This window comes from Orycteropus afer, unplaced genomic scaffold, assembly GCF_000298275.1.
Source record: "Orycteropus afer afer isolate SDZICR_OR568_19922 unplaced genomic scaffold, OryAfe1.0 scaffold00050, whole genome shotgun sequence".
Taxonomy (NCBI): domain Eukaryota; kingdom Metazoa; phylum Chordata; class Mammalia; order Tubulidentata; family Orycteropodidae; genus Orycteropus; species Orycteropus afer.
Genome location: NW_006921637.1, coordinates 10,759,670 through 10,782,014, shown reverse-complemented (window position 1 = coordinate 10,782,014; position 22,345 = coordinate 10,759,670). Strand labels below are relative to the sequence as shown.

The window sequence follows — 22,345 nt, the reverse complement described above, 5'->3', positions numbered from 1 at the left end:
ATGGTCTGTTCCACAATCAGCTCCTGGCCTGGTTTTGGCTGAAGATATTGAGCTCCTCCACTGCCTGTTGCCACAGATGTAGTCAATCTCATTCCTGTGTATTCCATCAGGCAAAGTCCACATATATAGCCATTGTTTATGTCGTTGAAAAAAAGGTATTTGCAATGAGTAAGTTGCTGGTCTTACAAAAGTCTATCATGCGATCTCCAGCATTATTTCTATCACTAAGGCTGTATTTTTCAACTACTGGTGACTCTTCTTTGTTTCCAACTTTTGCATTCCAGTCACCAGTGATAATCAACACATCTTGACTGCATGTTTGGTCAATTTCAGACCGTAGAAGTTTGTAGAAATCTTCAATTTCCTCATCTTTGGCTTTGGTGGTGGGTGCATAGTAGTAATAATAGCAGTCTATCTTGTACGTGTATGGATATTATCCTATCACTGACAGCACTGTACTTCAGGACAGATCTTCAAACAGTCTTTTGTGACAATGAATGCCACACCACTCCTCTTTAATATGATCTAGCAATTCCTCTAGAAATCCCCCTAAAGAATTGAAAGCAGAAACACAAACAGCAATGTTCACTGCAACACTATTCACAATAGCTAACCAAGTGGAAATAGACTAAATGTCTGCTAATGGATAAATGTAAAGACAAAATATGATACATACATACAATGGAATTATCACACAGCTATAAAGACAAATGAAGTCCTGATATATATACATTAATGAATTTAAAAACATTATGCTGAGTGAACAAGTCAGTCACCAAAGGACAAATATTTTATATTGCCCTACTTATATGAACATCTAAAATAAGCAAATGTTTAGAGACTGACATTCATTAGTGGTTACCAGGGACAGGTAGAAGGAAAAGGAAGACTCACTATATAGGGTTGCAAAAACAGCAAGGAGGCCACATGTTCTGACCTTCGCTAATCCCACAAGAGGAAGGCAGGATTACCAGCAGTAACCCAAGGCCTATTACTGCAAGACTAGACATGCTGCCTCCCTCCAGCCCTTTCACCAACCGTTCCTCCCAAAGCACCCGCCACCTCTCTCTTGAGTTCGATAATTTGCTGTGGTGGCCACACAGAGCTCACAGATTATGGGGTTTATTAGGGAAGCACCACAGGCTACAATTCAAGTTCCGGAAAAAATGCTCAGTCTCTCTCTCAGCCCAACATCCCTCAGCCAACAGTCTCTCACAGTCTCTTTCCCAGCAGCGCTGGTCCCTTGGTGTCTCACTCAGCGATGTGTGTCTCTTGCGTCTCTTTCCCAGCAACGCGTGTCTCAGGAGCCCATGTCTCTTTCAGTAGCACGTCTTTCTCAACCAGTAGTCAGAGAGAGTTCTGCCTCTAGGAGGCCTCCTTTTGAGCTCGGCAGGGTGGTCAAAATAGCCAATCATAGCATCAGAACTCTAAGCACCTGAGAGAGAGTGGGCACCTCCCATAAAATTGTATTGTGCCACGCCCAACAGAAATACTCCACATGGATAACATTTACAATCAGGAGCTCCTCAGTTGTTCATTCCACCACTGAGTTTACAATGACTTATGGGTAGAAAAGCCATACAAAGTAATTTATTACACCGCAAGGGTACACTAAGCTTCTGTTAGGAGCTCTGGTAGCATAGTGCCTAAGGCACTTGACTGCTAACCAGAAGGCTGGTGGTTCAAACCCACCAGCCACTTCTCGGAAGGAAGGTTGGGCAATCCTACTTCCATAGTGATACTGCCTCGGAAACCCAAGGAGGGGTCGTTATGAGTCGGGGCTGACTCGACAGCAAATAACAAAAAAAACAAGCTCTGTTAAGGGTGATAGAAAAATGTGCAAACAGATTGTGGTGAAGGTTGAACATGATTAACATATAATGACACCGAATTATGTACATGAACAATGTTGGAATGGCAAATGTTGTTACATATATATTTACCCCAATAAAAAAAGGGGCACATATGAAATAATTTTTAAATGAGTAAAGTTTATATACTGATAAAGGAATATATGTTCCTCTAAAATATTACGTTCTTTCCAGCACAGGGAGACACGCAACCGACTTACTCTAGCACACCCTTCAGCCTAAACGATGCTTCTTCCGGGAAATCTTTCTTGGCCTGCTAAGTAAGGCAGGTGAGATGCACCTACCGACTCTCATAAACATTTCAGAGCAGCTGTATATCCGTATATCTCATAAACTTTCATTACATTTGGAACTACAGATTCAGTGTTGTCTTCCACTCAGATAATAAGATTCCAGAAGGGCAGAGAGAATTACTTTGACATGGGCACCATGATATCCTCAATGCCTAGCATACATCCTGGCATTATCAGGCACTCTGTGAATAGCTGCTGAATAAACTAAATGGAGTTCACAGACAGGTAAAGCACTAATTTTAAACCTGTCTTCCCATTTTCCAACCAGACAATGCTCCCAATCCTCATGCCCCACACTGGGAAGCTTCATGCTGACAGTATTTCCAAACCATTCAGATGAAAATATCCATTAGTCCTATACAGCTGTCACAGTAAGAGACACATCAAGGAGTCATTAACAAATCATATTACTAAAGTCATGGCTGCACCTACTGCTACTTCTACCAATACTATTACTGTAATTACAACTAATATTTATTGAGCACTAATTATTTGCTGAGCACTTCTCATGTATTATCTCATGTGTCACCAAATAAACTTTACTCAGTTAAAAATCCAGTGCCACTGAGTCAATTCCAATTCACAGTGACCCTCGGACACAGTACAACTTTCCTATATGCTTTCCAAAGCAGTAATTCTTTACAGAAACAAATTGCCCCATCTTTCTCCCAAGGTGCAGATGGTGGGTTCAAACTGCTGACTGGTTAGCAGCCAAAAGATTTAACCACTGCACCACCAGGGCTCCTTTTAGTGAGTTAGAAATTACTATTAACTCCTATTATACTGATGGGAGCTCTGGTAGCATAGTGGCTAAGACACTTGCCTGCTAACCAGACGGCTGGTGGTTCAAACCCACCAGCCACTCCTCGGAAGGAAGGTTGGGCAATCCTACTTCCGTAGTGATACTGCCTCGGAAACCCAAGGAGGGGTCGCTATGAGTCGGGTTTGACTCAATGGCACATAACAACAACAATTATACTGATGGTGAGTTCTGGGGGTGTAGTGCCTAAGGCACTTGACTACTAACCAGAAGGCTGGCAGTTCAAACCCATCGGCCACTCCTTGGAAAGAAGAGTGGGCGATCTACTTCCATAGTGATACCTCCTCAGAAACCCAAGGAGAGGTCACTGTAAGTGGGGTACAACTCGACAGCAGTGAGTTTTTTTGTTGTTGTTCTTATTATACTGATGAGGAAGCTGATGTTTTGTTAGAAAATTTGCCCCTAATCAGGAAGCATGAAGTAGCAGAACAAGGATTTGAAAATAGGCAAAATGACTTAAGAATCTGTGTTTCCAAGAGTACATGAGATCACCCAAGGAGAAAATAGTATAGTCTAGATTGAAAAGAGAAGATAAGCCACAGGCCATAAAGAACAGCAACATATAAAGGATAGAAACTGCAAAGGAAGAACCAACATAAGATCTAACTAAATGAAAACAATGAAAGAGTCAGACATCTATTGTGAGCATTTAGGGATGAATATGACTAAAGAAACAGAGATGGTAAAACAAGCTTTTGTGGTGAGTAGAGGGAAATAAAATGAGAAATGCAGAAAATATGGATTCACTATTAGAGATCTCGTGAATCTGTATTTTCTAGAATGTTGTTGTTGTTATGTGCTGTTGAGTCGGACCCAACTAATAGTGACCCCTCCTTGGGTTTCTGAGGCGGTATCACTACAGAAGTAGATTGCCCAACCTTCCTTCTGGGAAGTGGCTGGTAGGTGAGTTTGAACCGCCAGCCTTCTGGTTAGCAGTCAAGTGCCTTAGGCACTACACTAACAGAGCTCCTAGAATAGTGAATCTATATTTTCTGCATTTCTCATTTTTTTGAGAAATATGGATTTTTTCCCTCATTTTTTTGAAAATATGGATTCACTTCCTAGACCTAAGGAGCTCTGGTAGCGTAGTACCTAAGGCACTTGACTGCTAACCAGAAGGCTGGAGGTTCAAACCCACCAGCCACTCCTCGGAAGGAAGATGGGGCAATCTTCCACAGTGATAATGCCTTGGAAACCCAAGGGGTGGTCGCTATGAATCCCACTCGAGGGCACATAACAACAACATTCTAGACCTGGAGCTCTGGTGGCACAGTGCCTAGGACATCTGACTGCTAACCAGAAGGCTAGTGTGGTTCAAATCCATAGCCACTCCATGGAAGGAAGATTGGACAATATACTTCCATAAAGATTTATTGCCTTGGAAACCCAAAGGGGTCGCTATGAGTCAGAATCAACTCAATGGCAGCGAGTTTGGTTTTTTTTTTTTTTAAATTCTAGACCTGAACTATCTGAGCGTGTGTGTGACTGCCATTCTTCCCCAAGTGTGACTACTTAAATGTCAATTAAAATTAAGTAAGATTTAAAAACTCTATTCCTCAGCCAACTAGCCAAATTTCAAAGACTCACTAGCCACAAAAGGCCAGGAGCTACAGTACTGGATAATACAGATATAGAATATTTTCATCAAGAAACATCTATTTTGCAATGTTGTAGACTAGTTGAATACACATCAAGACAAAGAAGTGGTGTTCTCCAAAAAGCCAACGAAAATGCAGCATTTTAGCTGCCCTGACAGGTAAACTTCTAAAATGGCCCCAATAATCCCATGTGTAATTCCTTCATCTTCAGTGTGGGCTGAATCTGGTGAATGGTTTCTAACCAAAAGAATATAGCAAAAAAGATGAAATTTCACTTCTGTGATTACGTAACATAAGACCGGGACTTCTGTTTTGCTAACAGACTCTCAAGGGCCTTCTTGGCTTATACACTTTGATGAAACAACCTGTCATGTTGGAGAAGTGCATTGAACAAGAACCAATGCCCTCAGTCCAACAACCTGTGAGGAAATAAATGCTGCCAATAATCAGAGTGAGTGTGGCAGCACATCCTCACCTTTCAGTAAGTGCAGTCTGATAAGAGACAGTGGAGCAAAGGACCCATGAACCAGGTAAGGTTTGCCCAGACTTATGAACCACAGAAACTGTGAGACGATAAGTATGCAATGTTCTAAACCACTAAATTTTGGTGTAATTTGTTATATAGAAATATATACCCAACACAAGCTGAAAAAAGTCTAGAAATACAGATTTTCCAAGTTCTCCCAACACGCATGTGTCTTCTGACAGTGATGAGCAAAAAGCTAAGAACTGAGCTTTAAGAAGTAACTACAATGAGAAGTTGAAGAAAGAAGGGAAATTCTGAAAAACACAATGAGGAAAATAATTGAAAGTCTAGAACTCTGGCTAGTAAACAAGTAGCCAAAGATTTTAGAGGTGCGGTGGTTGATAAGAACTGGTGAAGCAGCAAAAAGGCCTGGTCTAGGGGGGATAAATTGCTCAACTTTATAAAATAATTTTTAAGAAATCTATTCCAGAGGGATAGTGCTAATGACTCAGTAGAAGACTTACAATAGAAAGCTGAAAAAAAATTCTAGAGATAAAAATAAAGAATTACATGATAAAAGTATAGAATCAGAACTTCTAGTCACCACTTATAGATGAGTGGAAAGCATCAACATGGATGAGAAAAAGTTCACATGAATGGTCAATTTTTTAATTCCTCAAACCTGATTAGTTTCTTTCCTATTTATTGGTTAGACTGGATGTTTCCTATCAGGTTTGATTACATGAAAATTAGTACTAAACTGAGGCTGTTTGAATTAAGATGAACTTACAGATTCCTGGATTACAGCTCCTGCTTGACTGATATTCAGGCTTTAATGTTTGTAAACCACCTTATACAAAATAATCTCATGTTTACCTATACTTCTGCAACTCTCGCTCTTTGAAGTGAAAAGCATGGCTTCTCACCCTTAAAAGTCCTGGAATATACTGTAATTAATACTATCAATTCCCCTTTGATAGTTGGTGTTTTGGTTACCTAGTGCCACCTTGACAGGAATATACCACAAATGGGATGGCTTGGACAAACAGGAGTTTACTCTTTTACAGTTTGGAGGCTTTAAGTCTGAGTTCAAAGTGCCAGGCTCTAGGGGCTGGTTGAAAGCCCCTCAACCTTGGGCTTCAGCTCTGACTCCTGCTCCCAGCCCACTGAAGCTGGAAGCTTTTCTTCACTCAGCTGCTGGCTGTTGAGACTGACAAGCCCAAGATTGACAAGTAATAAGACAAAGTCCCGATGTTACCAAGCCACATGGCAGGCCATTAATTCAAGTCCATTAAAGGTTCCAAGGTCGGCAGAACATGGCAGGCTGCTGAACAATAACACAGCTACATGCAAGGTTCAAGCATGCCATAAACTACAGACCATTCCTAAAGCTGCTTTTTATACATGGGAAGCAGACCACATCCCTAAAGCAGCTGCTCAGCTGCTTGTGGTAGATCCCACCATGGTGCTGAATACCAGTCTCACCATGGGGAATAACTTCCAAGTGCCAAGCCACTCAACCAGGCCCAGCCAAGTTGACACACAAATTTAACCACCACAGTTGGTACTTTTATTTATAATTCCAGGATCAGGGATGAAGGGCTTATATTTCTGACATCTTCTCAGACCATCAAATATGGCCCCTAAAGTATAATTGTAGTTTAGGGTCCCTAAAGAATGGGGGTTTTCTTTGTTGGTATCATTCAATAACCCGTTGCTCCTACAATGGTACCTGGCATATGGAAGGTATTCACTAAACATTACTCAAATAAATGGAAAGATTATTAATAAAGGACTCAGAGAATAAAAGGAGAAATCAAGAGTACATGTATGGTGTTTTGATAAAGAAATTGGATTTAGGACATTAAAGAAGGAAAAGGAGAACCAAACTTGTGAAAATTTTATGATGATTTCAATAAGCAAACAGGGGCTAAACATACGGTTCATGCTCTTCAGAAATAAAACTAATTTTGACTTGATTCTGGAAAAATGTAAACACTAAGCACAAAACAATGCAATAAAAGGAGCAGAACAATTCAGAGTTTGTACTAGGAAACACTGGCATAAAGCAAACTGTGGCGAGGGAAGATTTTGGTTCACAATTTTTTTGTTTGTTTAGTTTTATAAAACAGAAGTGTTTTAGCTGGAAAAAGAGGCAAAGATATGAACTTGATTCAAATATGAATACAGTCCTGTAGTGATGGATTATGTTTTAAATGTGGAAACAATGGCTTTGTGGAAGAGGGTAGAATGCAAGCACAGTAATAAAATGCAGTAATAAAATAAAATAATAATAATAATAAAAAGTAATAAAATAGTTTTTATATAAACTATCTAAGCATGAGCTAGAATGAAAGGGAGACTAAACAGTCAATAAAGCTTTAAAGGCCTAAGTGAAAACCTAAACAAAAAAGACTAAGCAGGGTTGCTATGAGTAAGAATCAACTGGATGGCAGTGGGTTTCTTTTTTGTTTTTAAAACTGGTAACATCAATCCAAAGGCATACCAGAATAGCACAGGCTTCAGAAAACATGAAAGAAAAGGAACAAAGATGTCAAGCCTGATAAGTGAGGAAAAGGGGGAGGGAAACAGAAAAACATGCAAATCAAAAACAAAGAGGGAGAAAACAATTCCTACTAAGGAAACAAGACAGGGTAAGCTTGCTTCAGGGAAAATGACTTTCAGAGGTGAGAAAAGAAAGGAGGTGAATATAAGAACATCTAGAGAAATTAAGGAGGGATTACTATCTAAAAGAGGAAAATGTAAACTAAAATGTCAGATAAGCAAAAGTGTAGAATCACAAAGAGGCTGCAAAAGGAAGAAGTAAAAGGAAGTCACAAATACTCATACAGATTCTCAAAAACAGCATAAAAGATACCAAAATTAATTAAGAAAGAATATGTAATTTTTACAAGATGCAGCATAAAACTGCAGACACAAAGATGAGCTGAATTAAGTGTCAATTAGTTTAGTCACCACCTTCTCTATGACCTTGAACAAATCACTTAACTTCTCTAGGACTAATTTCTTCTGTTTGGGGAAAAAAAAAAAGTGTGTACATGAATGGGTTGGGGGTGGGGTGGTTAGACCAAAAAAGAAGTGATCATTGTAAGTCTTTTTTCTCTGATTTATAAGAAGGCTAAACTGCAGGAAAGGCACAGAACTATTATGTAAGGAATAGGGAAAATATAAAGTTTAAAAAATGAGGACCGTAATAGTAACATCATTTTATACATCACTTTACAATTTAAAATGTGCTTTCTCATAAGCATCATTATGAGTTCTCAGAGCAAGCATGTGGGCAGAAAAAACAGACATTCTTTAACATCATTTTACAGTGGAGCAACTGAGGCTCAGGAAGGTTAAGGACTGGTATCTGACTGCTAACCAGAAGGTTGGTGGTTCAAACCTACCAGCCACTCCGCAGAAGCAAGACTGCACAATCTACTTCTGCAAAGATTTACCATCTTGGAAACCCAGTGGGGATCGATATGAGTTGGAATCAACTTGACAGCAGTGGGCCTGGTTGGTTTTGGAAAGACACAGAACCAGTGGTAGATTAAACAGCAGCAAAGTCAATATCCTTTCTCTATTAAGATGCTTTCCTCAAGTGTGACTAAGGTTTTGTAGGATATTTTTGTGGCTTTTTAAGTAGTAAATAAATGAAAAATTATAAATCTGAAATATATATTACATATATATAATTTTAATTCAAAATAAAATTCATTTAGAATTAAATTCACTATATAAAATGTTTCCTACAAAACTGAGCTTTGTTCCACTGCAACCAGTTAAGACTACTCATCCTTTCAGTCCACAGGTATCTCCCTTTATAGCTGACAAAACTACCATAGTTACAGTATTTTCAGACTGTGGCATACAGAATAACTGACTTTGACTCTAAATTCTGATATATCCATTAAACCATTAAACAAGATGCTTCAAGTTGCACACAATGGATACAATAAACAGCATAAAGGAAGTGGCAAAAGTAGTTAGGGAATTTTTATTTGGTTTTGTTTGTAACATCTAGAGAAATTAGAGAGCACATCTCTATGGTAGTGATAATAAAATAACTCTATTTTCTTTATTCTATTCTTTGCTCCAAAAGCCATAATCAGCCAGGGCTGACTAATTAACTGAAAGAGTAGTAAAAAAATCTTAGGAATATAATTTGCTGTTTATTGGTCTCAACCTATTACTTCTTTTCTTTATGTGCACTTTAACTTAACAGAATACCTTTCTGATTATATTCCAAAAATACTATGTATATGATCCTAGTACTTTTCTTTTAATGGGCAATTATTTTCCTACAGACTGGCTAAGAAATGCCAACAGAAAAGTTCAACATTTGTCCATAATCCTCATTCCTCTACATTTCTCTTCTCTCTCTACCCTCAAGTCATCTATGATTTCTTATAGTATATACACCACCACTCATGGACTCCTTCCTAACCTATACAAAAGGACAACACAACTACCTACTTTAAGGAGTCCCTGGATAATGCAAACACAGTTAATGTTTTTGGTTGCTAACTGAAAGGTTAGAGGTTTGATTCTACTCAGACGGCCTGGCAATGTACTTCTGAAAAGTCAGCCATTGAAAACCCTATGGTGTTCTGGCACACAAGAGGTTGCCATAAGTCAGAATCGACTCCATAACACCTGGTTTTTGTAACTACCTTGGCGTACAATGTTGTGAAGGATAATAAAATTTTTAATTGAAGACCCTCTCTGCAGTCATACATAATACCCATCCTCCACCATTTCTTAAGAGTTATACTTAAATGAGTACCATTCAGGCGGATAAAAATAAAATGGTTTTTTAAGCCACTACCTGAAATAAACACCATATGGTTCACCTAACAGAAAAGTTCAAATAGCTCAATCATAGAAGACAGTTCACACACAATGATGTAATTCACCCACTATAAACAAAATACACATACCAAATTTAGTTTCAGTAGTGTGCCAAGTAATCTACATTTTCTCATCTAATGTCCTACCTATATCTTTAAAAAAAATAATAATAACACTGCTATTGAGGCGATTCCAATTCATAGTGACCCTTAGGTTGCTTATATCTTTTAGGCCAGAGTAGAACCATAGGATTTCCAAGGCTGTAAATCTCTAAGGGAGCAGAGTGCCTCATCTCTCTGCCACAGAGTGGATGGTAGGTTCAAACTACTGACCTTTTGATTAGCAAAAAGCATGGGACTTTATATCTATCCAAATGACCTAAGTTTGAATCCCAGCTAGGTTAACGTAAATGCTGTCTTGGCCAAGTCTGAGGAGCTGAAATTTCCTCAAAAGTTAATACCACCTACTTCATAGGATTATTAAGATTATTATGATCATGTCTGTATTAAGCCTAATCAGGTGCCTAGCACACACCACAGTCACTCAATATATGGTAACTGGTGTTCTGATGACCTTCCCACTCTCCCAAAGCAAGCACCCTCGTCTCTGGGAATACAGGCAGTCCCTAGGTTAGGAATGTCTGAGTTCCATATAACCAGTAGTTAAAAACAAACCTTCACATTAAAAATTCTAGGTTCATAATAACAAATGGGTGCTACTTCGCAATGCACATCGAAACATTATTACTGTGTTATTATGTTAAAGATGTTTTAGGGTACCTGGATGTGTTTCTTTAATGTATTTATGCATGAAAAGGTCTACTATATATCATAAAAAGAGCTCTGATGGCACGGTGCATAAGACATTTGACTGCTAACCAGAGGCTGGTGGTTCAAACCCACCAGCCACTCCATGGAAGGAAGACTGGACAATCTACTTTCATAAAGATTTACTGCCTTGGAAACCCAATGGGGGTCGCTATGTGTCAGAATCGACTCAATGGCAGAAGGTTTGGCTTGGTTTTACTCATATACTAAGACAAATATTTGACTAATTGATGTTAGATATGAACAGTACGTAACTGTTCTAACTTACTTTGACTTAAAGACAGACGTAAGGGCTTAGGAACATAACTTATTCATTATCTAGGGACTACCTGTACTTAAATTACACAAGATAAAACAATTACCAAAAATTCATTCAGTCAAGCAGTACAATGAAAGGAATTCCCTAAGACCATCCACATTTTAAAACTGTGCTCCTAAAAGTGATGCAAATATAAGCTGCAATCTAAAGAGTTTTACAATTAATTCATCCTTCCTTCAGCTAGTCCCTTACCCCAGGGTGATCGTATAGTCAAGTGACTGAAACCTCAACTACTGTTCCCTTCAGCAATTCAGACTCTTGAAGAAGAAGACGGCTATTTCCTAACTGTTTCCCCATGAGAAGCAACAGCTCTAAAAGCCAGGCCCATTGCTGCCTGCTCTCTGAGAAGGACAGGTGGAAACAGGAAAATAGGAAAGGGAAGAAGACGCAGTTTAACTTGGAAAACTAACTTAACTAAGAAAGAAGATTGAGGAAGATTTAGGATATTATCTTCTTCATGGCTCCATCTTCAGCTTATGTGCCAACTACATACTTTGGTTAGTCTTCTCAGCCCTTTACTAATATTCCCACAAACAAGTTTCTTTTTTGCTCCAGGGTTCGGGATCATATTCAGATTTGATCCATTACAAAGTATTTTTTATACAAATGAAAATCTCATTAAAGACCATGAAGGCTGAGATTTAATCAGATCCATTTAATTCCAGTTTAACGTTCAACAACTGTTCATTTACGAATTTACATGATATTAAGACAAGTGCCTTCATTCAGCACTGAAGTGGCAATATGTAAATTAGACTTTACACTGTATTTTTCCCCACAAAATGTTCATGTTTAGCACTCTCCTCATCACCTATGCTGTCTTTTGGGCAGTATGGGAGTCACACACAGTGACTGTTAAAACAGATGGTCTGACAACGCACAAAAGAACTAGTGGGAACAGTCAGTGTGTGTATACAGAAACCTAAATACAATGATCTCGCAAGACAGTATCTTCCAAGACAATTATCTCAAAACTCACAAAATCAGGCAGAGATGGATGGTGGAGGAGGGTGGAGCAGGGTGGGGTGTGGGAGAGCTGGGTACAATGAAAAAATTAAGATCTGGGAAGTAAAATGATAAAGGGCTGCAAGACCGGGAGTATGAAGGAGGAAAGAGTCTAGTGTTTACCATGAGGGAGGGAGAAAGGAGGCCTAGATCAGGTAGGAACTGAAGAATTTGTTGGGGAATACTGCAATGGCAAAGAAAAACAAAAGATCTCACCAAATTGAGACACCAAAATGAGCCCTCCTGCTCCAATACCATGTATTTTTCCAGGAAGCTACAAAAAGCTTCTTTTCAACAGAGGGATTATATTAACAAAGCAAATAAAGGAAACCCATGCTAAAAATGTAAGCTACCTAGCCTGAAAAGAACGGAAATAGTTCTTTGCCTGTTCTGTAGTGGGTCTCAATCAAAGGGGCAAGGAAAATGATAGAGCCATAGAAGAGTGAGTGGAATGGGGTTGCTTACCTCTTTCTGAATATGAGCTTAACTAAACATACAGCCTTTGACTGTGTTAATCAGAATCTGACGAATAGTTCAAACATCATAGGGAATTAAAGAGCTTATGCAAACAAGGCAGATGCAGCACTAGTACTGTAACATCCATCCTTGGGTAGCTCCAACTCCAGTAAGGTTGATTTGTGACTGACAGTGCAATGGAAGAAAGAAAGAAAGAAGGAAAAAAAAAGTCTTATGTTTATGTTTAATTGGAAATCCATACCATCAGACGGTGAAGTGTGCAAGTATACAATAAATGGAAAAAAGTGGGCACAGAGAAAGGGGCTAACTAGAAGAACACTTACCTACAGATTATATCCTTTTCCTTTATGAAGTGCTGAGGATTAACCAACCACACAAAAAAGAAATTATTTTTACACCGAGAAATCACAAAAATGCTGGTCGTCACCCTAGACGGCTGCGTGGTGGGCATGGGGCCGCCCGCCCAGTAAGGGACGTCCACGCAAACCCTAAGCACACACTTACTTTCGTTCGGCCGTTGATTTTGTAGTTGCCCAGCTTCCCGTTACAGTGGCGGATCAGGTCGTCCATGCTGCTCATAAGCAGCCCGATGGTTTCGCAGCCAGGCTCCTTGCCCTCGATCCAGGTGATCTTATCGCCACGGATGTCCTTGGATGAGTCGCTCTTCTGGCTGACCAGCTGCCCGTCCGTGAACTTGCCCGTGTCGTGCAGGGCTCGCACCTCCTCGCCGATTTGCTGACCAGTCTCCTTGCCCAGGAAGTCGTCCACCACACAGATGCCGTGCTTGTTCATGCACGGCACGATGTACTCCAGTGCCAGCTTCAGCGCCGGCAGCGGCTTCGTTTGCCCGTTGGGCCGCAGGCTGCCGCCGTGGCTCAGCCCCTCACCGGGGGTGTTGCTCGGCGGGTACATGTTGGACTTCTCCTGATACAGCTGCGAGCGGGCCAGCAGCTCCTCCTTCCCGGGCTCCGCCTCGGCCGCTGCAGGCCCTTGGCTGCTGGGGGCCGCGTGAGGCGGGCATGCCGCCGCGGGCTCGGGCTTTGCCTTGGCCGGTGTCGTGTCCCCAGAGGCCGGCCGGCCTGGAGCCTCTGTGGCCGTCGCGTCCCGACGCGGCGCTGCCTTCCTGAACTCTTTCGCCCCAGCCCCGCTGGGCTTGGGCGTCTTGGCAGCAGCTGATCGCGCGGAGTTAAGATGCGGATGGTGGGAAGCCGCGGCGTGGCCGTGGGCGCCCCGGGGTTCCGAGGCGCCCTCGCTGCCCTGGCATACAAGCTTGTGCTTTTTCCAGTCCTGGCGCTGGTGCTCCTTGCTGCAGTAGAAGGAGCTGCGGCAGCGGCTGCAGCGCAGCAGGTTCTCCATCTTCCCACAGAGCTCGCAGTACTGCCGGTCTCGCTCGCTCGGGCTCAGCCCGCCAGGCCCACCGCTGTCATTGGCCATGGCGGCTGCCGAACAGGAGCGGGTAGCGGCTAGACGGCCTCGCCCGGGGCCTGGGGAGCGAAGGGGAGAGGCCGTGGCTGCTACTGCGCCATGCACGCGCCCGGCCTTTGCCTCAGGGAGGCGGCCGGCGTCCCTCTCAGCTCTCCGGCCAGGGCCGCTTCCTAGTCTTCTAGTCAGGGCCCCTCAATGCCGGCAGCTGCCGCCTCAGCACTTCATCGCCGCCGACGCCAGCGCCTGGGGAAGTGAGGCCTGGCAGCCGAGGGTTATTGCCTCTGACTGCGCGTGGGCTTAGGCGCGCGAGACCCACCGGCCCTGCCGCCTCTGTGTCCCGGCTGCCCGGCCCAGCCAGTTCAGGAGAGTGCAGGGCGTGCGGGCGCCACTCGCTCTGTGCGCTTTGCACGTACACCACGACCCTGCCGCGACCCGGGCGGGCGGGCGTGCGAAGGGCGGGGGAGCGGAGGGAGGGACGAAGGAAGGATAAGGCGAGGGGGCGGGCGCGACCGCGCGCACACGTTCGGCCGGTGGGGCGGTGGCTCTGGCAGTTCTTACAGCCGCCTCCACTCGCCTGCGGACCCCGCCCTGGCGGTCTGCAGGACGCCCGGAGGCTCGCGCGCCTGGATAGTTTGCCTTGGCCAGCGGGGGGGGGGGGGGGGGGGGTTGCCGAAGGGCAGCCCGCGAGTATTGGAAAAGTGGGACCACAAGTCTGCAGCCGAGTCCAACCCTGAGACCCAGACATTGCCAACACCTGCTGGAAAATTGTTGCCGAGCAGGACCGAACAGTAATAATTGCTGCTGTTTGTTTTTTTGCTTGTTTGTTTAGGCCTACTGTTTATGTTCTAGGCACGTTCTACACAAAGTTGCAAGATGGCTCTTAAAATTCTCGTCTCTCGTATGAGGAAACGGAAATTCAGAAAAGTAAAGTAACTTGCCCAAGGTCACGCAGAGCTGGGACTGAATCCAGGCATTGGACTCTGTCAGATTCCAAGGCTGTTTTTTCTATCACACCATACAAGCTCTTTTTGAAAAGGCCTGAAGTGGTTAAAAACAAAATTAAGTGTTACTGGGATTGAAAACTGGTTACAGCAGTATATTCACAGGGAACTTCCAGAAATACAAGCTGGATTCAGTTTTGTAAGTGTATTTTACTTTGGATACCGCTATATTTGGGTTGGTTTCTGGGTTATGTTGTCATATGTGTTAATCACGTGTTGGTACTCTGTCCAAAGGACTCCCTTTAACATCTCTTGTAAGGTCAGTCTGGTTTTTACAAAGCCTCTTAATTTTTTAGAACATTCATTTGGAAATGTCCTAATTTTGTCATCACATTTGAGGGGTCAGTTTGCTAGGTATATAATTCTTGGCTGGCATCCCCCCCCCCCCCCCCGTCAGGGTTTAATAAGTGTCATGCCATTGCTTTCTTGCTTGCATGATTTCCTCTGAGAAATCAGAGCTTAGTCTTATTGGTTGCTCTTTGGAGACAATTACTCATTTTTCCTGAGCTGTTTTCATGAGTTTTTCTTTGTCTTTAGTTTTGGAAAGTTTGATTATGATAGGTCTTGGTGATTTTCTTCTGGCATCTATCCTGTTTGGGGTTCCTTAAACTTCCTGAATGCATTTTGCTTGTCTTCTTGTCTTGTTAGGGAAGTTCACTTCCAACTTAACAATTTTCTCTTTGGTTTTATTTGTCTTTTCCTGTTTGGGGATTCCATTCACACACAAGTTACTCCTCTTGATGGCGTCTGTCTTAGGATGTATTCTCTAGAGAAGCAAAGCCTGTGAAGCTTATATATATAACCAAACCTACTGCCATCAAGTTGATATTGACTCATAGTGACCCCCACTAGGTTTCCAAGGCAGTAAATCTTTATGGAAATTGATTGCCCCATCTTTCTTTCACAGAGTGGCTGGTGGGTTTGAACCACCAACCTTCTGGTTGGCAGTCAAGTGCCTTAGGCACTGTGCCATTAGATAGATAGATATATATTTCTATCTGATGGCATAGTGCCTCTCTCTCTCTCTCTCTCTCTCTCTCTCTCTCTCTCTCTCTCTCTATATATATATATATAAAGAGAGAGAGAGGGAGAGAGAGAAATTTATCTCAAGGAAATGGCTCAGTAGTTGTAGAGGATAGCTAGTCCCAAGTGTCAAATGTCAAGTTGGAGGCTTCTGGCTCATGCATCTGTAAGGGGTGATGAACTCAAGATTGGAAGGCAATACAAAAGGCTGCTGGCTTTGGAGGCTGAGAAATCCAAGATCAGTAGATAAAATGTCGGGCTGTTGGTTCATAGGCTGCAAAGTCAGCAGTCCCAGGACCAACAGGCAATACTGCATGCCACTGATTCAAGTCTTGATGATTCTAAACCAGATACAGGATCCAAAGCTAAAAGCTAGAGAACTTTCCCAGAGCTTTTACATATATATTGGAAGCAGGCCATACTCTGAAGTAAACTCCCTTTCAACTATTGACTGCTCATAGCAGATCTCATCATGGAAGTGATTACATTATAACAGATGTCATCATGCGGTATAACTACATCATAACTGCTAAACTACTTCGAATCATTGCCCAGTCAAGTTGACACATAACCTTAACTGTCATAGTGTTTCATGTAAATCTTATTTTTCTTCATTCTTTTTTTCTGATTGTTCCCTTAACAAAGTAGTACTGAAAGATTTGTTTTCAGTCTTGGTAAATCTGTCTTCCATTGATTCAATTCTACTCCTTTGCCCTTTCAATGTGTTACCTGTTTCTGAAAGCTTAGTATTTACCTGATGGATTTCTATTTGCTGTTTTTCTAGGGTTTCTAATTTTTCATTTATTTTGTCAATTGATTCTTGTATTGTTTTCTTGAATTCTTCCAGAGTTTTGTCTTTGTTTCTCTTAAATGAGTCAGTGTTTTTCTTGATCTGTTTCTTAATCTGTTGTAAGTATCTAAATACAATTTTTTAAAATTCCTTATCAGGTAGTTCCAGTGCTACTTCATCCTCCAGAAGGTTTGCTAACTCTGTATTTTGGTCTCTGATTTATACTACATTATCTTGCTTCTTTGTGTGAACTAGGTTTGTCAGTTGTCTCTGAGACATTGTGATGTTGTTGTACTTGTATTTAATTGGTGATTGGTGACTGTGCGTTGGTGTGATTCACCTAGGCTTTTGTTTGTTTGTTTTGTTTTATTTGTTTTGATATATTCAAGCTAACTGGGCTGCTGTGCTACTCTCTTCACTAGTTAGATGGCTGAGAGGAGGGCACCTTATCCCAGAACTAGTTCCTGCCTACCCACCAGGCAACTGAGGGCAGCACTTAGGCACTCACCATCTGTCTCCTGGTGGATGTGATAGAGGATGAGAATGTGTGCACAGATCTCTGCTTGCTGTTCATGAAGAGCTGTTGGAGTGGTTTGGTTGGCATTGGCCACCATCTATGATTGCTTAGTTGGTGTAGAAGTAGGTGGTAGCCCTTGCCATGTGGGTTGGGCTGCAGGAGGTATGGATGTGGTTGGGTCATGTAGACACATTTGCTGTCTCCTGCTGGTGTGACAATAAATAAATAGAATAATACCAAGAGAATAAAAAACACAAACAGCACAAACAAACAACCACCACAAAAAGAAAAGGAAGGGGAGGGGAAGAGAAGGACAAAGAGAAAAAGAAAAAAACAAAATGGAGAGTGGGGGTAAGAAAAAAGAGCATGAGAAAGATAACATGAAAAAATAATTAAGAAAATGCTAGTTCAAGGGACTGGTAGACCATGCGATCCTCAGCCTGTATGACCATGAGACCAGAAGAACTAGGTGGTACCCAGATACCACTGTCAAGCACTCAGAGGGAGATCTATGTCGAGATACTAGATAGAGTGGGAGAAAAATGTGGAGTAAAACTCAAAATCATTTAAAAAAAAGACTAGTTTTGCGGGTCTGATAGAAGCTGGTGAACCCCTGAGACTATGGACCCTAGCTACCCTTCAGGTCTGGAATTGAACTCACTACTGTGGCCTCCAGCCAAATAATAGGCAGGCATATGGGCTGAACATTTACATCAGGTAGAAACACTCCTTGCAGAGTTCAATCATGGGAGAACAGAAGGGCAGTGTATGGACAGGAAGACAGCTTGGGGTGAAGGAATGCATGGATGGGAAGGACATAGGGAAGAGGTAACTAAGGGGAGGAAGTGGGAAGAGAGCTGTTACATTGTGGGGAATTGCAGTCAATGTCATGAGACAAAATGTGTATGAACTGCTGTATGGAAAATGAATTTGCTCTGCAAACTTTTACCCAAATCACAATAAATATCTTAAAAATAAATAAAATAAACCAAGGGGGTAGGAAATGGGAAAAATGAAACAAAAGAAAACTGGGAAAAGAGAAAAGCAAAAGAAAAGAACAAGGAAAGGGAAAGAATAATAATAATAAAGAAAAACCAAACTCACTGCCATCAAGTCAGATCCGACTCATAGCAACCCCTTCTTGGGTTTCTGAGGTGCTATCATTACAAAAGTAGATTGCCCATCCTTAAAAATAAAGAAAGGAGAAAAAGAATACTATATATTAAAAAAAGAGAAAACTGTGTCAGGGTAGCTGAGTAATATTCCTGTTGGCTGAGTAGGTGATGGGGAGCAGGGCACTTGATGATTCCTAAAGGAGTTCCCAGCCTAAAGGCAGCTGGGGGCAGGGTATCTGGTCCTAGAAGGAGTTCCTCCTGTCCCAAAAGGTGGTGATGCATAGGTACTTGGTCTCCAAAACAGTTACTGCCATCCCAAAATGCAGCTGGGTATAAAGTACCTGGTCCCAGAACAAGTTCCTGCCAACCCAAAAAGTGGGAGGGAGTGGGGCTCATGGTCCTGTTAGTAGTTCCTGCCTACCCAGAAGGCAAATGCAGGTAGGGCCCCTAATCTCAGATGTGTTCCTGCTGGCCCAGAACATGTCTGGTGGTAGGGCCCTGGACCTGGAAAAATGTCCTTCCAGTCCAAAGGGCACCTGGGAGCAAGGTGGCTGGTTCCAGAAGTTCTCGCTAGCCCAAAAAGCAGCTGGGGGCAAGGCATGTGGTCCCAGAAAAATTTCCTGCAATCCCAAAAGGCAGCTGGGAGTAGGATGCCTGGACCCAGAAGAAGTTCCTGCCAGCCCAAACAATGGCTGGGAGCAAGGCTTCTGGTCCTGGAACTAGTTTCTGCCTACACAGAAGGCAACTGCCTCCTAATTCTTATATGATTAGTATCAGCAGGTGGGTTACCTAATACTCTGAGGGTTATCAGAAGCTGTTCCCCAAAGTGAGAAATTATAACAATTTTCTTTTTTTTTTTAACCTGGCTCTGACCTAATGAAGAACAGATGTTCTAGAAACTGAAGGATGATCTGAAGAAAAGTGCTATCATCTCCATACCATACCAACTTTGACAAGAGTTAATTTACCACCTATCTTGCTTCCCTTTGTTATTCTGGCAGAGTTTATTTAAATTATAAAGCAATATCCACTATGAACTGATATATGGTTCATTAAAAGGTAGAGGCAAAGGCATAACGATATTCATTGCTATGTTATTCAAATAGCAAAAAGATGAAAACAAGTGACATCAGTGGATGAATGGATAAACTATGGCACATACATACAATGGAATACTATGCAAAAGAATGACGATGAATCTGCAAAATAGCTCATAACATGGATGAACCTAGAAGACTTTATGTTGAGTGCAATTAGTGAATCACAAAAGGACAAATATCATATAAGATCACTACTGTAGAAAGTCAAGAAAAGGTTTACACACAGAAAGAATTGTTCTTTGAAGATTACCACAGGTGGGAGCGGAAAGGAGGGTAAACCACTAACTACAGGGCAGACATGTTAACTTGGGTGAAGGGAAAGGCAAAATAAAATAAGCAGGAGATCAGCACAAAATGATGGAGGCACAGGAAGACACTGGGAGGAGCACAAGAGTTAAACTCAATGAAAGTAAATACTATTACATACACATTAATAACAATTATCTACAAGTGGATACATAGACATTCAAACTGAACATGGTTGTGGGATGGTGAATGGGACTATACCCACAAATATGTATAGGTTTGACAGAGGGTATTTCTACATATGTATTTATATGTGCTGCAAATGTATGCATGATTAGAGTATAGTATACAGAGAGCAAAGTTATGAAAATTTCTTAGCCATAAACAAACATCTTGAGAGAATAAATTTCTAGGCCTGGGGACTCACCCCAAAATCTTTGGGGACACTAAAGTCAATTGGCATAACACCACAAAGACAATATTCTAATCCTATATTGGTGAGTAGCAACTGGAGTCTTAAAATCTTGTGAGTAGCCGTCTAAGGTGGAACTACTGGTCTCTCCTCACTGGGAGGAATGAAGATTGAAGAAAATCAGGTACTCAAGTACTAATGGACTGCATGAACCCCAGCCTCCATGACCCTAACACCAGAAGAACTAGAAGGTGCCTGGCTACCACTGCTGACCACTCTGAAAGGGATCACAATAGGAGGTCCCAGATACAGTTGGAGAAAAGTGTGGAACAAAACTCAAAATCATAGAAAAGACCAGGTTTACTGGTCTGATAGAAACTGGTGGAACCTCCAAGACTATGGTCTTTAGATTCCCTGCAAGCCTGGAACTGAAGTCACTCACCCCTGTGGCTCAACTTTCAAGCAATTGATAGACAAGCCTGTAAGGTGAACGGTAACTCCAGGGAGATGCAAACTCATTAGAACAATCAATCACTCAAGATCAAAAGGACAGCATTTGCCCAGGAATAAAGCTCAGAAAGCAGAAAGGAATAGAAAAAGAAGGATGAATACAAATGGTAAACACAGGAAGGAAGTGGGAAGAGTGCTGTTACATTGTGGAGATTGCAATCAATGTCATGAATAGAAATATGTATGAATTGTTGAATAGGAAACCAATTTGCCCTGTAAACTTTCACCCAAATCACTATTTGAAAAAATAATTAAAAATAAAAGGGAGGTCTAGGGAAGATGGCAGAATAGTCAGAAGGACTGCACAGACCCACTTCAACAAAGAAAAGGGGAACCAATTAACACAGATACAGAAGATAATTCTGGAACCTGGAGCCTTGAAGGGAAGGATATGCAAGTAGACTAAACTCCAACTAGCAGAAGAATTTGCATGATAATACCCAAAAAGGAGACAGGGAGCTTCAGTCTGGCAGTGATCCTGACGGCCAAGACAGCTTGGATATTGCTGAGTGTTAGTAGAACCTAAGAATTAACCTAAAAATCAGCCCTGCTTGCCAGGAGGACTGCTCTGGTGGCTGGAGAATAAAAGGGGAAGCAGAGAAGATGAAGGCAGGCTGAGCTGTGGACTTTTGCCTGTCCAGAGGGCACAGCCATTTTGAATGTTTACAAGGAGCTTGACCATTTTGGATATTTAAAGTGACAGCATTCTCCCAGGTTCTGGGGACTTAAGAACAGGCTCCAGTTGCTGGGAACTGCAAAGACATCCCAGATGCACTGACTACTGGAAAGGTCTGACATTCCCCTTGTTACTCTTTTACCACACACCCTCTTGGTGAATGGAGGTGAGGCCATCCCTCGCTCCCACCCACCTTCTAGGCTGGCAGGAATTCCTTCCCAGTCTGTGTGCTCAGACAGAGCCTGGGTGCCCTGCCCCACCCTGCCCAGATTTTTTTTTTTTTTAGTTTGTTTCTTTTGTCTGTTTTAAAACCACTACTATTATTATTCCTTTTGTCCTTTTTATTATCATTCTTTATTCTTCCTTTCCCAGGTTCTAGTTTTCAGCTTTTTTTATTTTCCCTGTTCCTGGTTCCATTTTTTCCCCCTTTCTTGTGAGTAACCCTGCTCCTTGTTTTTCTTTTTGCATTTTTCCCATTATTATACTCCCTCTCTACTTTTTTTCTCTTATTGCCCTCTCCCCAGATATTGCGGTGTTTTTTGTTTTGTTTCTTTCCCCTTTTTTGGTTACTGATTTTTCTGGTTTCTGGTTTTTTTGGTTACTGTTCCTGTGTGATTACACAGTGTGGTTTTTGTCCTTTTGCTTTTAGTTTTTGATGGTTATTCAATTGTTATTTTTGTCTGAGTGGAAGACAGCAACAGTCCCTATACAACATAACTACACCCACACCTCCTGCAGCTTCACTTACTGAGTGAGAGTCACCACATCTTTCTCCACCAATGGGCCAACAATAAACAACCATCAAGAAAAGCCTGACTCACCCTTAGCTGCTCTACACAGTTAACAGAGATCTAAATACAACGTCATAATGTCTCAGAGAAAACAGATCATCACAGTCCACACAAAGAAGATAAAGTGGTAGAAAAAATGGAGCAGGCTACAGATCCAGAACACATCCCTGAGGAAGAAACAGCATTGGAACTCCCTGAAAAGG

General features: G+C 41.9%; 1 protein-coding gene across 1 annotated transcript in view; it reads right to left on the bottom strand.

Annotated features, from left to right (window-relative positions):
• Positions 1-13,970, bottom strand: part of EGLN1 (egl-9 family hypoxia inducible factor 1) — a 93,928-nt gene extending 79,958 nt beyond the window's left edge. The window contains exon 1 of the mRNA XM_007938485.2: positions 13,041-13,970. Coding sequence (XP_007936676.1) covers positions 13,041-13,970 — 930 coding nt within the window. The remainder of the gene's footprint in view (positions 1-13,040) is intronic.
• Positions 13,971-22,345: the final 8,375 nt, after the last annotated feature.